The 12,467-nt window shown below is 40.3% G+C and overlaps 1 protein-coding gene across 1 annotated transcript; it reads left to right on the forward strand.

Moving 5' to 3' along the window:
• The first annotated feature begins 958 nt into the window (after nucleotides 1-958).
• Nucleotides 959-11,629, forward strand: LOC123252248 (cytochrome P450 2U1). The gene is made up of 4 exons (XM_044681637.1): nucleotides 959-1,691; nucleotides 5,745-5,906; nucleotides 8,206-8,373; nucleotides 11,035-11,629. The coding sequence occupies exons 1-4, from the start codon at nucleotides 959-961 to the stop codon at nucleotides 11,211-11,213; spliced, it is 1,242 nt and encodes a 413-aa protein (XP_044537572.1). The 3' UTR covers nucleotides 11,214-11,629.
• The last annotated feature ends 838 nt before the right edge of the window (nucleotides 11,630-12,467 follow it).

Consider the following 12,467-nt stretch of genomic DNA (forward strand, 5'->3'; position numbering starts at 1 on the left):
CTAAGAAAGGCCTGAGTGTGAAAACTGAGCATTGTTTGAACCTAGTCCGGTGTAACAGAAACTGAACCACCTGTACTTGCTGTTCAGAGATCCAACCAAAGACCTAAGTTATGTCTAAAGACAGATGTGAGGAGTTTTCTCCCAATTGTGAATCTAAGCAACTCATACATTTTTTATGAAAGGTAGCTCCATTTAATCAGCTAGTTATTGTTTCCATGTTCTTTTGTTTGTGTACAGCTTTTTGGCAGGGTCTGTAGGACACTTCAGCCCACATCAGTACAAAGGACAACAACCAACCAACCAGTAGACTTATTCCAACAGAAGCAACCAAAAAACAACCACTGCCACCAATTGATGGAGCTGGGATTCAGACCTAACTCTCCTGTCTCCCAACTCTCTATTTTCCCCAAGCTAAAGTAGGCAATCAATTGCACAATTAGCCATAACATCATAACTCACTTTTGAAAGAGGGTGGAATCCTACAGGTGGATGAGATAGAAATTCCCTGAGGCTGTGTCTTCTACTCTTTAGCCTCCCTTTTCTTCCTTCCCAGGTCTTAATACAGTTCAATGCTCTATGGAGGTAGGAGAGTTTCCAAGAAAGAAAGGGATGAGATAAAATTCGTATCATAGGGGCAGATAGGTGGCTCAGTGGTAGGTAGGTCAACCTGGGTTCAAATGAGACTTCAGATACTTCTTAGCTTTGTGACCCCGGGACAAGTTATTTAACTCTGATTGCCTAGCCCTGGACATTCTTTTGTCTTGAACTGATATTAAGAGAGAAGATAAAAGTTTTTTTTTTAAATAGTATTATAGACTTGAAGGGAGTTCAGAAGCCCTCTGGTCGAACTCCCTCATTTTACGTTGAGAAAAACTGATGCCTTGGGATGTTTGCTCATGGAAATAATTAAGCATCAGACACAGAATTTGAACCCATATTCTCTGACTCCAGAGCCAAAATGCTTTCCCTCCCTAGGGACTGCCTCCTACAAAAGGACATCAGGTTTGGCTATGCCCAGTGTAATTTTATTCCTTTTATTTTGCTTCTTTCCCCAGGCATCGTGTTTGCACATTATGGTCCAATCTGGCGACAACAGAGAAAGTTCTCCCATTCAACCCTTCGACATTTCGGACTGGGAAAGCTCAGCCTGGAGCCCAAAATTATCGAGGAGTTTAAGTATGTCAAGGAGGAAATTCAGAAACATGGAGGAAACCCCTTTAGCCCTTTCCCCATCATCAGCAATGCCGTCTCCAACATCATCTGTTCCCTTTGCTTCGGCCAGCGCTTTGAGTATAACAACAGTGACTTTAAGAAAATGCTGGACCTCATGTCTCGAGGGTTAGAGATCAGCATCAACAGCCAGATTCTGCTCATCAACATATGCTCTTGGCTTTACTACCTTCCCTTTGGACTCTTCAAGGAAATGAGACAGATTGAAAAGGATCTAACTGTTTTCCTGAAAGGAATCATCAGAGAACATCGGGAGGCCTTAGACAAGGAGAATCCCCAGGACTTCATTGATATGTACCTTCTCCATATGGAAGAGGAGATGAAGAGTAACAGCAACAGTAGTTTTGATGAAGACTACTTATTTCACATCATTGGAGATCTCTTCATTGCTGGAACTGATACTACAACCAACACTTTACTATGGTGCCTTCTATACATGTCATTGAACCCCGAGGTGCAAGGTAATTGCTGCTTCTGGTATCCATGTCCTTCAGGTAGGAGCAATCAACCAAGTGATCAATAAACATTAGGCTCCTGTGCTAAGCTTTGAAGATACAAAGAGGTAAAAGACTGTTTCTGCCCTTTAGGAACTTAAATTCGAATGGAATAGGCAGTATGCAAATAAATAATGTAGGGCAACTAGTTGGTACAATGGAGAGAGCACTGGGCTTGGAATCATGAGTTCAAATCTGGCCTTGGCATTTTGTGGCCCTGGGTAAGTCACTTTTTTTTAACCTCTTACCTTAATGGGATTAAGTGACTCCTAGGCAAGTCACTCTAACCTTGTTTGTCTCAATTTCCTCATCTGTAAAATAAGGGGGAGAAGGAAATGGCAAACCACTCCAGGATATTTGCCAAGAAAACCCCAAATGGGTTTTAAAAGTAGGAAGGCACAAGAATTGAGGGGGTGAGGGAAAGCTTCCTGTAGATCTTATGGGATCATAGGATTCAGAGGTAGAAGGACTCTTGGTGGCCACTTAGTCCAACCATTTCATTTTACAAAGGAAGAAACTGATGCTTAAGGAGGAAACTGAAGCTAAGTGAGTGGTTCAAGTTTTCAGAGTTGATAAGTAACAGTTGTTGAGATTTGAACACAGGTCCTCTGACCACCTGGACCCTTCCTACCTTTCCAGTCTCTTTATACCTTAACATTCCTTTTCCTTCCCTCCTCCCAATATTCTGAGATCCATTGACTTTCCCTTCCTGAGATCCTTGCTTTTCCACTTACAAGATGCTCTATCTCCAGACTGTTCTCCATGCCTACAATACTCTCTCTCTTCATCTCTGCCTCCTGGCTTCCCTCAAGTCCCAGCCAAAATTCTGCCTTCTGTGAGAAGCCTTTCTTTTTTAACTTTTTTTAGAAATTTTATTTAATTGATTAAGAAAAATTTTCCATGTTTACATGAATCATGTTCTTTCCTTCCCTTCTTCCCACCTCACCCCATCCTGGAGCTAATATGCAACTCTACTGGGTTTTATATGTGTCATTGATCAAGAAATAATATTTCCATATTATTGATATTTGCACTAGGGTGATTGTTTAGATCAGTGGTCCCCAAACTTTTTTGGCCCTTTCCAGAAAAAATATTACTTAGCCCCCTGGAAATTAATTTATTTTAATAGCAATTAATAGGAAAGATAAATGCACCTGTGGCCATCACTGCCTCCCTGGATTGCTGTAGCACTCACCAGGGGGTGGTAGCGCCCACTTTGGGAATCACTGGTTTAGAGTCTACATCCCCAGTCATGTCCCCATCAAACCATATGATCAAACAAATGTTTATCTTCTGTGTTTCTATTCCCATAGTTCTTTTTTTGGAAGCCTTTCTTGATCTTCCTTAATGTTGGTGGCTTCTCTGTATTGATTATCTCCAACTAATCCTAAATATATCCTGTTTGTCTTCTCCACTAGACCAAGAGCTCCTGGAAGAAGGGACTGTCTTTTTCATTTCTTTCTTCTAGGTTATGCACAGTACCTGGAACATTTGTTGTCGTTCTGATCATTTTTCAGTCATGGCCAACTCTTGGGTGACCCCATTTGGAGTTTTCTTAGCAAAGAATCTGAAGTGATTGGCCATTTTCTTCTCCAGCTCACTTTCCAGATAAGGAAACTGGGGCAAACGATTAAAGTGACTTGCCCAGGGTCACACAGCTAGAATGGATCTGAGGCCAGATTTGAACTGGGGAAGATAAGTCTCTCTGATTTCAGGTCTGATACTATCCACTGAGCTACCTAATTGCCCCCTCCAGGTTCATAGTGAGTGCTTAATAAATGCTTGTTGACTAGTTGACTCTTATTTCAGAACCAGTGTATGATGTTGCCTCCAGGGCAACATTTAAACCATGAGCAGATAATCTCTTTGTTAGGGAATGCTTTCATAACAGCTGAGTTGTGTCCAAGAGTTAAAATTTTGTCAACATCAGCAAGACTAGTGCATTGTTAGGGAAGAGAAGACCAAAAAGGGGGAAAAGGCAAGAAAATGTAAAGGTAGAGTTTAAAAAAAATGGTGATATCTCTGATGATTCCCTCATGGTAGCCCTTGCCTCACTCCTGATTTAAACATTCAGATTAAAGTCCTGACTTCTAAGGAACCCATGAATAAATAAATAATATTATAAAATCCATAGCATTTTAGTGCTGAAAGAGAACTTAGATATCACCTAGTCCTAACCCTTCATTTTGTCGTTGTTATTCAGTTGTTGTCAGTCATCTCTGACTCTTGGTGACCCCTTTTGGGGTTTTCTTGGCAAAGATCCTAGAGCGATTTGCCATTTTCTTCTCTTGCTCATTTTACAGATGAGGAAACTGAGGCAAAAGGTGTTTAAATGACTTGCCCAAGGTCCCACAGCTGGTAAGTGTTTGAGGCCAGATTTGAACTTGAGGAGAAAAACTTGAGGGGAAAAGAAGTGAATTCATTTGATCAAGGTCATACTGCCAGTTATCAGTATTTATTGAGCACTTACTTTGCGCAAGGTACTGTGGGAAATACTAAGACTTGAAACAATCCTTGCTGCCTTGGAGATTATAGTTGTCAGGGACACTAGTCTGGGCCTCCCGTCCTCCAGATTTCAGAGCTCTTTACATATACTCATGTTATATCTCCAAAAAACTGTATCTGCAAGCTGGGATAAGGCCCAGTGAAAACCAGGTGCTTGTTGGAGGTGGACAGAACCCGAATAATTTTTTGCTAAGGACTTGTCTCACCTGAACTTATCAAGCTCATTATATTTCCTTGCCCTCAAAAAGTATATATCCTACAATGTGGTACCATCCTGACATCCCACTACTCTGGACACTGTTCTCCATATCCTTGCCATCCTCTTAAAATGTCCCTCCTTCTTGCCACCATGCTTTATTTTGGGTTTTCCCTAATGCCTGAAACATCCAATCTCATTTATGCCATCATAATTCAAATCCCTCTTCTTCCAGGAAGCCTTTCCTGGTTCCACAGTTGACAATAACCCTTCCCTCTTCAGTCCTTGCACAGAACTCCTTTATAAAGCTCCCATACTTGTGGATCATTCTGTTTTCATTACTTGTGAATGTGTTGGGTTCTACTACTGGACTTTGAGTCTCTGCTGGAGCAGGGACTGGGCAGTCTTTTTGTAACCAACATTAAGTGACCAGTATAGACTGTACCATACATTGGGCAACTTTAGCCTCCAAAAAGTTTACATTCTAATAAGAAAGAAAGGCATGTGCAAGATAAACTACAAGAGGGAAGAACCAGGGGCAGCTGAGTGGCCCAGTGAATTAAGAGCCAGGCCTGGAGATGGGAGGTCCTGGATTCAAATCTGGTCTCAGATACTTCCTAGGTGTATGACCCTGGGCAAGTCACTTAACCCCAGTGGTCTATCCCTTACCATACTTCTAACTAGGTATTGATTATAAGATAGAAGATAAGAGATTTAAAAAAAGTTTATGTGGCTAAAAAATCTAATCCTATAGCCAACCTGGTGATGATGAGTCTCCTTGAATATAGCCTGTTCCTCACTCAGTCCATCACTGGGACAGGACTCACAGTCTTTTCAGTGTGGTAGTACTGTTGGCATTGCCCTTGAAAGCCTAGGACCATCTCCAGGCTACTGTGAAGCAACAGAATAGGAATTCCAGTGGAGAGCTCTTCACACAAAAGGAACTTAATAAATATTTGTTGAAGATGGAGAAGGGCTCTGAAGCTAGGAGACAAAATGAATAGAATTCTGGAGTCAGGAAAACTTGAGCTCAAATCTAGCTCCACTTATTTTACTAGCTGTGTGATCCAAGTCATTTGGCTTCTACCTGCCTCAGTTTCCTCAACTGTAAAATTGGGATGAAAATAGCACTTACCTCCCAGGGTTGTTATGAAGATCAAACAAGGTCATATTTGTCCAGTGCTTGGTACATAGTAGGCACTTAATAAATACTTGTTCCCTCTTTCCTTCCTGTTTAGTTTTAGGTAAGATTGAGTAGAAGTCTCTTCTGTGTTGAGTCTTCTCCCCTTCTCCATCTCTTCTCCCTTTTTTTCATACAGAAAAAGTCCAAAAAGAAATCGAAAAGGTTATTGGTCCTGATAGAGCTCCGTCCCTTACTGACAAGGTCCACATGCCCTACACAGAAGCCACTATCATGGAGGTGCAGAGAATGTCGGTGGTAGTCCCTTTTGGCATTCCTCATATGACTTCAGAAAAAACCAGTAAGTCCATGGGATGATTTGAGGATGGGAGGGATCCTAACATCATTATGTTGAGGACAATTCCTCTCTTCCATTGTGGATGGTTCAAATCATGTGGTTAATGTTGTCCTCAGATGCCATTAGCCCCTTCTGGCTCAAAGCAGACCATTAGCTCTCTGGCCTGAGAAAAAAAAGATACAGACAACATTACGTAACAATTAGGTTCCTTACCCAGGTTCATTTCAGTCTTTAGACTCACCTATTACTAAATAGCTCTCCAGACATCCAAGACCATTTGGAGATGCTTCATGAAAATACAGCCCTCTGAAAATTCTCTTTCAGAGGACGGCTATGGTAATGGAGGCCTGATGTATGGACCCAGCTAGGTCAGCAATCAGAGCACCCACCCCATCTCCCTCCTCTCTCCCCCTTCCTGCCTGACTCTGACATAGGTGGCCCAAGTGCAGAACAATAACAATAAATTAAAGGCATGAGGGGATCATAACATAACATCATAACACAATAGCAATAATAGCTAGCATTTATATAGTTCTTTAAGGTCTGAAAATTTTAGAATGTGCTATCTACACGTGGAACTAAGGATTTTAGTGGCATGGGGGAAACGGGCTGGATTTGGACTTCTTGTTCAGTCACATCCTATTCTCTGTGACCCCATTTGGGATTTTCTTAATGAAGATATTTGGGTGGTTTACCATTTCTTTCTCCAGCTCATTTTACAGATGAGGAAACTGAGGTAAAAAGGGTGAAGTGACTTGCCTAGGGTCACATAGCTAATAAGTGCCTGAGGCTGGATTTGAACTTAGGGAGATGAGTCTTCCTGACTCCAAGCCTGGTACTCTATGCAATATAGCGCCACCTCGCTGCCCAGATTTACAGTTAGAGGGCTGGATCTTTTAAACATCACTGTAGGCCTTCCCGGTATCTTCATCTGTAAAAGGAGGGGTTTGGATTAGTTGATCTCTAAAGTCCTTGCCAACTCTATTAATAACGTAATATTTATAAAATGTGTAATATAACAATCAAAAAATAAATTAAATAATAAAAAGATCCTTTTGAACTCTAATAACAATAACTAGCATTTACATAGTACTTTATGATTTACAAAGTACTTTATAACTATTATCTCATTTTTTCCTCACAGCAATCCCATGAGGAGAAGATATTATCTCCATTTTACAAACAGGGAAATCAGAACAGACAGAGGATAAGTGACTTGCCTAGGGTCACACAGTTAGTGAATGTCTCAGGCCAAAATTGAACTCAGAATTTCCTGACTCCCTATGCACAATAACTACCTAGGTTTTCCTAGATCTCTGATCCTATCTATTTTTACATTTCTGGAATAATTCTGCACCAGGGGAAATCCAGCCACCCTCATTATAATTCCTCATTTTGTATTTTAAAAAAAAAAAACATTTTTATTGTTAGAATATAGAAACCCTTCCTCCATGTTTTTGTTTCATTTCTAGGAAACACAGCCCTCACCTATTATTGAATCTTAAAATATCCAAGGGATCTTAATGGTCATCTTTATTTTTTTTTTAAACTGTGTATTGGTTCCAAGGCAGAAGAGTGATAAGGGCTAGGCAATGGGGATTAAATGACTTGTCCAAGGTCACACAGCTGGGAAGTGTCTGAGGTCACATTTGTACTCAGGACCTCCTGTCTCCAAGCCTGGCTCTCAATCCACTGAGCCACCTGGTTGCCCCCTGGTTATTCATTTTTGACATCTGATTCTTTATCACCACAAAAAGCACTGCTATAAATAATTTTGTACATATAGGTCCTTTTCCTTTGATATCTTTGGAACACAGACTTAGTAATGTAATGGTATACTGGGTCAAAGGGTATGAGCAGTTTTATAGTGGTTTGGGCATAGTTCCAAATTGTTCTCCATGATGGTTGAACCAGTTTACAGCTCCACCAGCAGTGCATTGATGTTCCAGTTTTCCTACATCCTCTCCAGCATTCCTCATTTCTGATTGATGTAAGGCAGTACGTCTGAGCCATTATTTAATTCCATGTATGGAGATTGTTTATTATCTGATCTCCTGATAAGTGCCCACACTTATTCCCCTGGATTTTTCTTTTCCCTAATTTATAACCTGGGAAAATTTTATTTGCCTGAAATGTATTATGTAAACGTACCTCTTATTTTTGTTTTCTTAAATTGGATTGGAATAGATGAACCCCATTTGGGCAAATAGAGCCAAGTTAAGAAACTAAGAAGATTAATTTAAGAAATTTGGAAATGTTTAAAGACTTGATGGCATGGCTTGTGTGTGTGTATTTCCTCCAGCTCTCCAAGGCTATACCATCCCTAAGGGCACTCTGATCATAGCCAATCTCTGGGCAGTACACAGAGATCCTGCCATATGGGAGAATCCCAAAAACTTCTCTCCTGAGCGGTTTCTCGATGAAGAAGGAAAACTTATCAAAAGGGAATACTTCATTCCATTTGGAATTGGTAAGTTCCACCATGGAAAATTGGTTTTATTCAAAGGGAAGTTGGAACCAAGAGGGCCTTTTTTATCATTTCATGTCAAGATATTAAAGAAATAACAACAAAATAGAAACCAAATGTTCATTGTGTCCCCTTAATATTGACAAGCTACAAGTTGGGGCAGGGTGAATAATTTAGATAATCTCAGTTGCAATGCTGACTTTTAATGGGTTTTATTAAAATATAGAATATAAAAAAGAATATTCTGTACTTTAATAGTTTCCAACTTGGAAACTGTTGCTAATAATAAAAACTAACATTTATAGAGCATTTTAAGGCTTTCAAAGTATTCTACACTTATCACCTCATTGCAGTTGATCCTTACAACAAACCAGTTTTTATCCTCATTGTACTGGTGAGAAAATTGAGGCTGACAGTGGTCCGGTAACTTGCCCAGAGTCACAGAACTGGTAAATGGATGAGGCAGGATTCAAATTCAAGTCTCCCTCTGAACCGAGCAAAGTATCATGTCACATAGGCAACCTCAATTCTACTACCAGAAATAATGTTCAGAGTTGCCCCAGTAATTTTCCTCAACCACAGATTGTTGCTTGGTTTAAAACCTTCCATTGGCTTTCTGTCCCGAGATTATTTGGGAGGGATGGAGTCTAGGCTATTGCCACTTCCTAGTTTTCTTTCTTTTTTTCTAAAAACCCTTGCCTTCCATCTTAGAATCCATTCTGTGTATTTGGTTCCAAGGCAGAAAAGCAGTGAGGGCTAGGCAATGTGGGTTAATGAACTGGCCAGGGTGTCACACAGCTGTCTAAGTCAAGACCAGATCTGAACTCTGGACTTCTCATCTCTAGTCCTGATCTCAATCCACTGACCCACCCAAAACAAACATTTGTTATGCAATGACTCCATGCCAGGTATTATACCAATTTAATCATTTTATATTGTTTTGTCCTTTGTCCCTGCTGTGGTTTTGTGTCACATTCTGGGGAGCAGTACCCTAAATTTTATAGAGCAAACACACCCTTATAACCATCTCTCATCTTCGGTCGATTTTGTGACACTGGCTCCCTCATACTTACATTCTTTTTAATGCATCATCCTTGCCTACTTCTGGCCTAGCTCTCCTAAAACTTAACTGAGCAGGTTAAATTGATATCCCCTGAACCAAATTGAATCTTTGGATTAAGAGCTGGAAGGAAGATCGGGGATCAGGCTTTTGCCCTCTTTGTTTTACACATGAGGTAACTGATGACTACCCAGAAAAATGAAGTCAGTTACTCCACATCATAATGGTAAAAAAAAGATGGACTCAGGATTCCCAATTCTGTAGGAGCAAGGGTTTCAACTCAGGCGCACTAATTCCCAATCCAGTGCTTTTTTCTTGACCCTGCCCAACCTATTTTGGGTTTGTTTTTTGTTCAGTTTGGGTTTCTTGGTTTGGTTTCTTTTGGTTTAAGGTTTTTGTTTTTGTTTTTTTAACCATCTTGTGAAAGTTTCTGAACTAAGGAATAAAATTAGTTGATGGAAATTTTAAAAATATATGCTACCATAGATAATTGTGTATACTGCCATAGATAACCGAATCACCAAATATTGTGGCAGATGGATCAGCTCGTTAAGGGGCAAAAGCCTCTTTTGCCAAACTGAAGTGTACCTTAATGCATCAGGGTACCACCAAGCGGCAGCTCCCATCCCTCCACTAAATGGATATGGAACATCTCAGCCTTAGTTCCCAACCAAACTTTGCTTATAGCAAGCGTATAAGATTTCCGTGGGTGGCAGGGTGATCTCCCATTTAGCAGCTGCTACAGAAGCAGATGCTTTTCACAGGAAAACCTAAGTAGAAGGTGGCATTCCCCACACAAATTTATCTTTATTAACACATGGCTGCCTCTAAGCAGTGTCACGGTGAATAGAAAGCTAGCTAGGAAACCAGGTCTTTCATGCCTACTAGTAATGTGACTCATGGCACATCTCAGCCTCTTAGTGCTCTAGGTCAGAAGTGTCTACCATGCTACCAGCCCAACGCTCCAAGTGCCTTGGGAACCAGAGTAGAATGTAATTGGAAAATGTTTTATTATTGTTTGGTCATTTTCCAGTCTTGTCTGACTCTTCTTGACCCCATTTGGAGTTTTCTTGGCAGAAATACTAGAATGCTTTGCCATTTCCTTCTGTGGTTCTTTTTCACGGATCAGGAAACTGAGGCACACAGGGTTAAGTGACTTGGCTAGGGTCCCACAACTAGTAAGAGTCTGAGGAATGAATAGCTTTGTCCCTTGCAGCCTGGGTAAAACAGGAAATCCCAATCTTCATTCCCCTCAACTCAAAAAAAAGAATTTCACATCAATCAGATTGGCCCTATTTTGTGTGTGTGGTGGTGGTGAAAAATGTTTTTACTCATCTGTTTGTTTGTTTGTTTGTTCATTTGTTTGTTTTTAACTCTTACCTTTTGTCTTAGAAATGATACTAAATATTGGCACCAAGGCAAAAGAGTGGTAACGACTAAGGCAATGGGGGTGGTGGGGAGGGTTAAGTGATTTGTCCGGGATCACACAGTTGGAAGTGTCTGAGGCCAGATTTAAACCCAGGACCTCCCATCTCCAGGCCTGGTTTTCTATCCACTAAGCCACCTGGTTACCCCTACTCATTTGTTTTTAATCCCCTTTTTAGGAAAGCGTGTATGCATGGGAGAACAACTGGCAAAAATGGAATTATTCCTCATGTTTGTAAGCCTTATGCAAAACTTCATCTTTACTTTCCCCAAAGACTCCAAGAAACCCATCATGACTGGGAAGTTTGGCCTGACTTTATCACCATATCCATTTAATGTAATTGTTTCTAAAAGATGAAGAAAGAACCCATGTTCTGCTCTAAGATGGCAGATCAGAAAGTCTATTTAAAAACAAAATTCTTCTGAAATGCTGGTTCTCCCTTCTACAGCTACAAGCAACCATTCTGAGGCTTAAAAGTTCTGATCTGAAGTCAAAGGGGTAAGAAGAGAGGGAAAAAGCAAGAGTGGGAACTTGCCTCTCAAAGAGAATACCTGTTTCAGCATGTTGTGATCTCATCAATCCAGTCACTCGGATTTGTATACTATATTTTATATATTGAACTGAGAAAGAAAAAACATGGATTTTAGTTCAAATGTTCGAAACTAATCATTCTATCACCTCCTTGTGCCTCAGTTTTCCCACATGAAAAAATGGGAATAAACTTCTTACAGTATGAAGATGAAAGGTTTGTTGTTGTTGAAATAAACTTTTAGGAAAACAGCAATCTTCTTGAGAGTCAAACCTGAAGGTAGACTGACTTGAGTCTTGGTTGGTCATAATAGGTGATGAGATATGGAAGCTTTATCTAAACTTGAACACTTTAGAGCAGCATTTTTCAAACTTTTTGTCCCTGGATCCCTTTTACAACTTTAAAAAATGATTGAGGAATTCCTAAAGAGCTTTTTGGTAATGTGAATTATATCTGTCAATATTTACCACATTAGAAATGAAAACATCTTTGTATTATTGATGAAAATGATTTTGACCTCATGAATCCCTTGAAAGAGCCTTGGAGACCCCAAGGGTTCCCCCTAATTATACTTTAAAAACAATTTCTTTAGTATAAAAAGTAATTTTGGGTAGAGCTTAAAAACCTTGGAGGTACATTGGCTACACTTCAGACTTAGCTTTTTTTTGTTTTTGTGGGCATGGCAAGAAGCATACAGATCCATGTTCAAGAGGAAAACTCCAGATTTAACTTCTCCAGTCTATCATAAGGCCACAGTTTAAATCTGTGTAACTACCTTGGAATGCCCAGTTAAGCTAAAGAACTAAACTCCATTTATGCCACAGAATTCCTTCCTTTTGGGTTTTGCTCGTGATGCCACCCACTTCTCTGTAGCCTTTCAGTTGGTTTTCTCCTTGGTATGAACCAGAAGAGAAGGAAAAGTCACCAGGGAACAGTTTTAGTGTCAGATTTTCCCCGTACTAGCTCTGTTTTAATTTTCTCTTTGGCTTTTTCCAATGCACTCAACCCAAACACCTTCAAAGGCTAAAAACAACGCACCCCCCCCAAAAAAAACCCATTCCTATTTTGCCTCCTTGGAAGCT

This window comes from Gracilinanus agilis, chromosome 6 (genome assembly GCF_016433145.1).
Source record: "Gracilinanus agilis isolate LMUSP501 chromosome 6, AgileGrace, whole genome shotgun sequence".
NCBI classification, from domain to species: domain Eukaryota; kingdom Metazoa; phylum Chordata; class Mammalia; order Didelphimorphia; family Didelphidae; genus Gracilinanus; species Gracilinanus agilis.

Excerpts from the sequence above, each read along its gene's own strand:
- LOC123252248 (XM_044681637.1), top strand. The coding sequence starts at position 959 with ATGCTTTCCCTCCCTAGGGACTGCCTCCTACAAAAGGACATCAGGTTT. Across the intron at positions 1,692-5,744 it reads ATTGAACCCCGAGGTGCAAG|AAAAAGTCCAAAAAGAAATC; the intron begins GTAATTGCTGCT and ends TTTTTCATACAG. Across the intron at positions 5,907-8,205 it reads TATGACTTCAGAAAAAACCA|CTCTCCAAGGCTATACCATC; the intron begins GTAAGTCCATGG and ends TATTTCCTCCAG.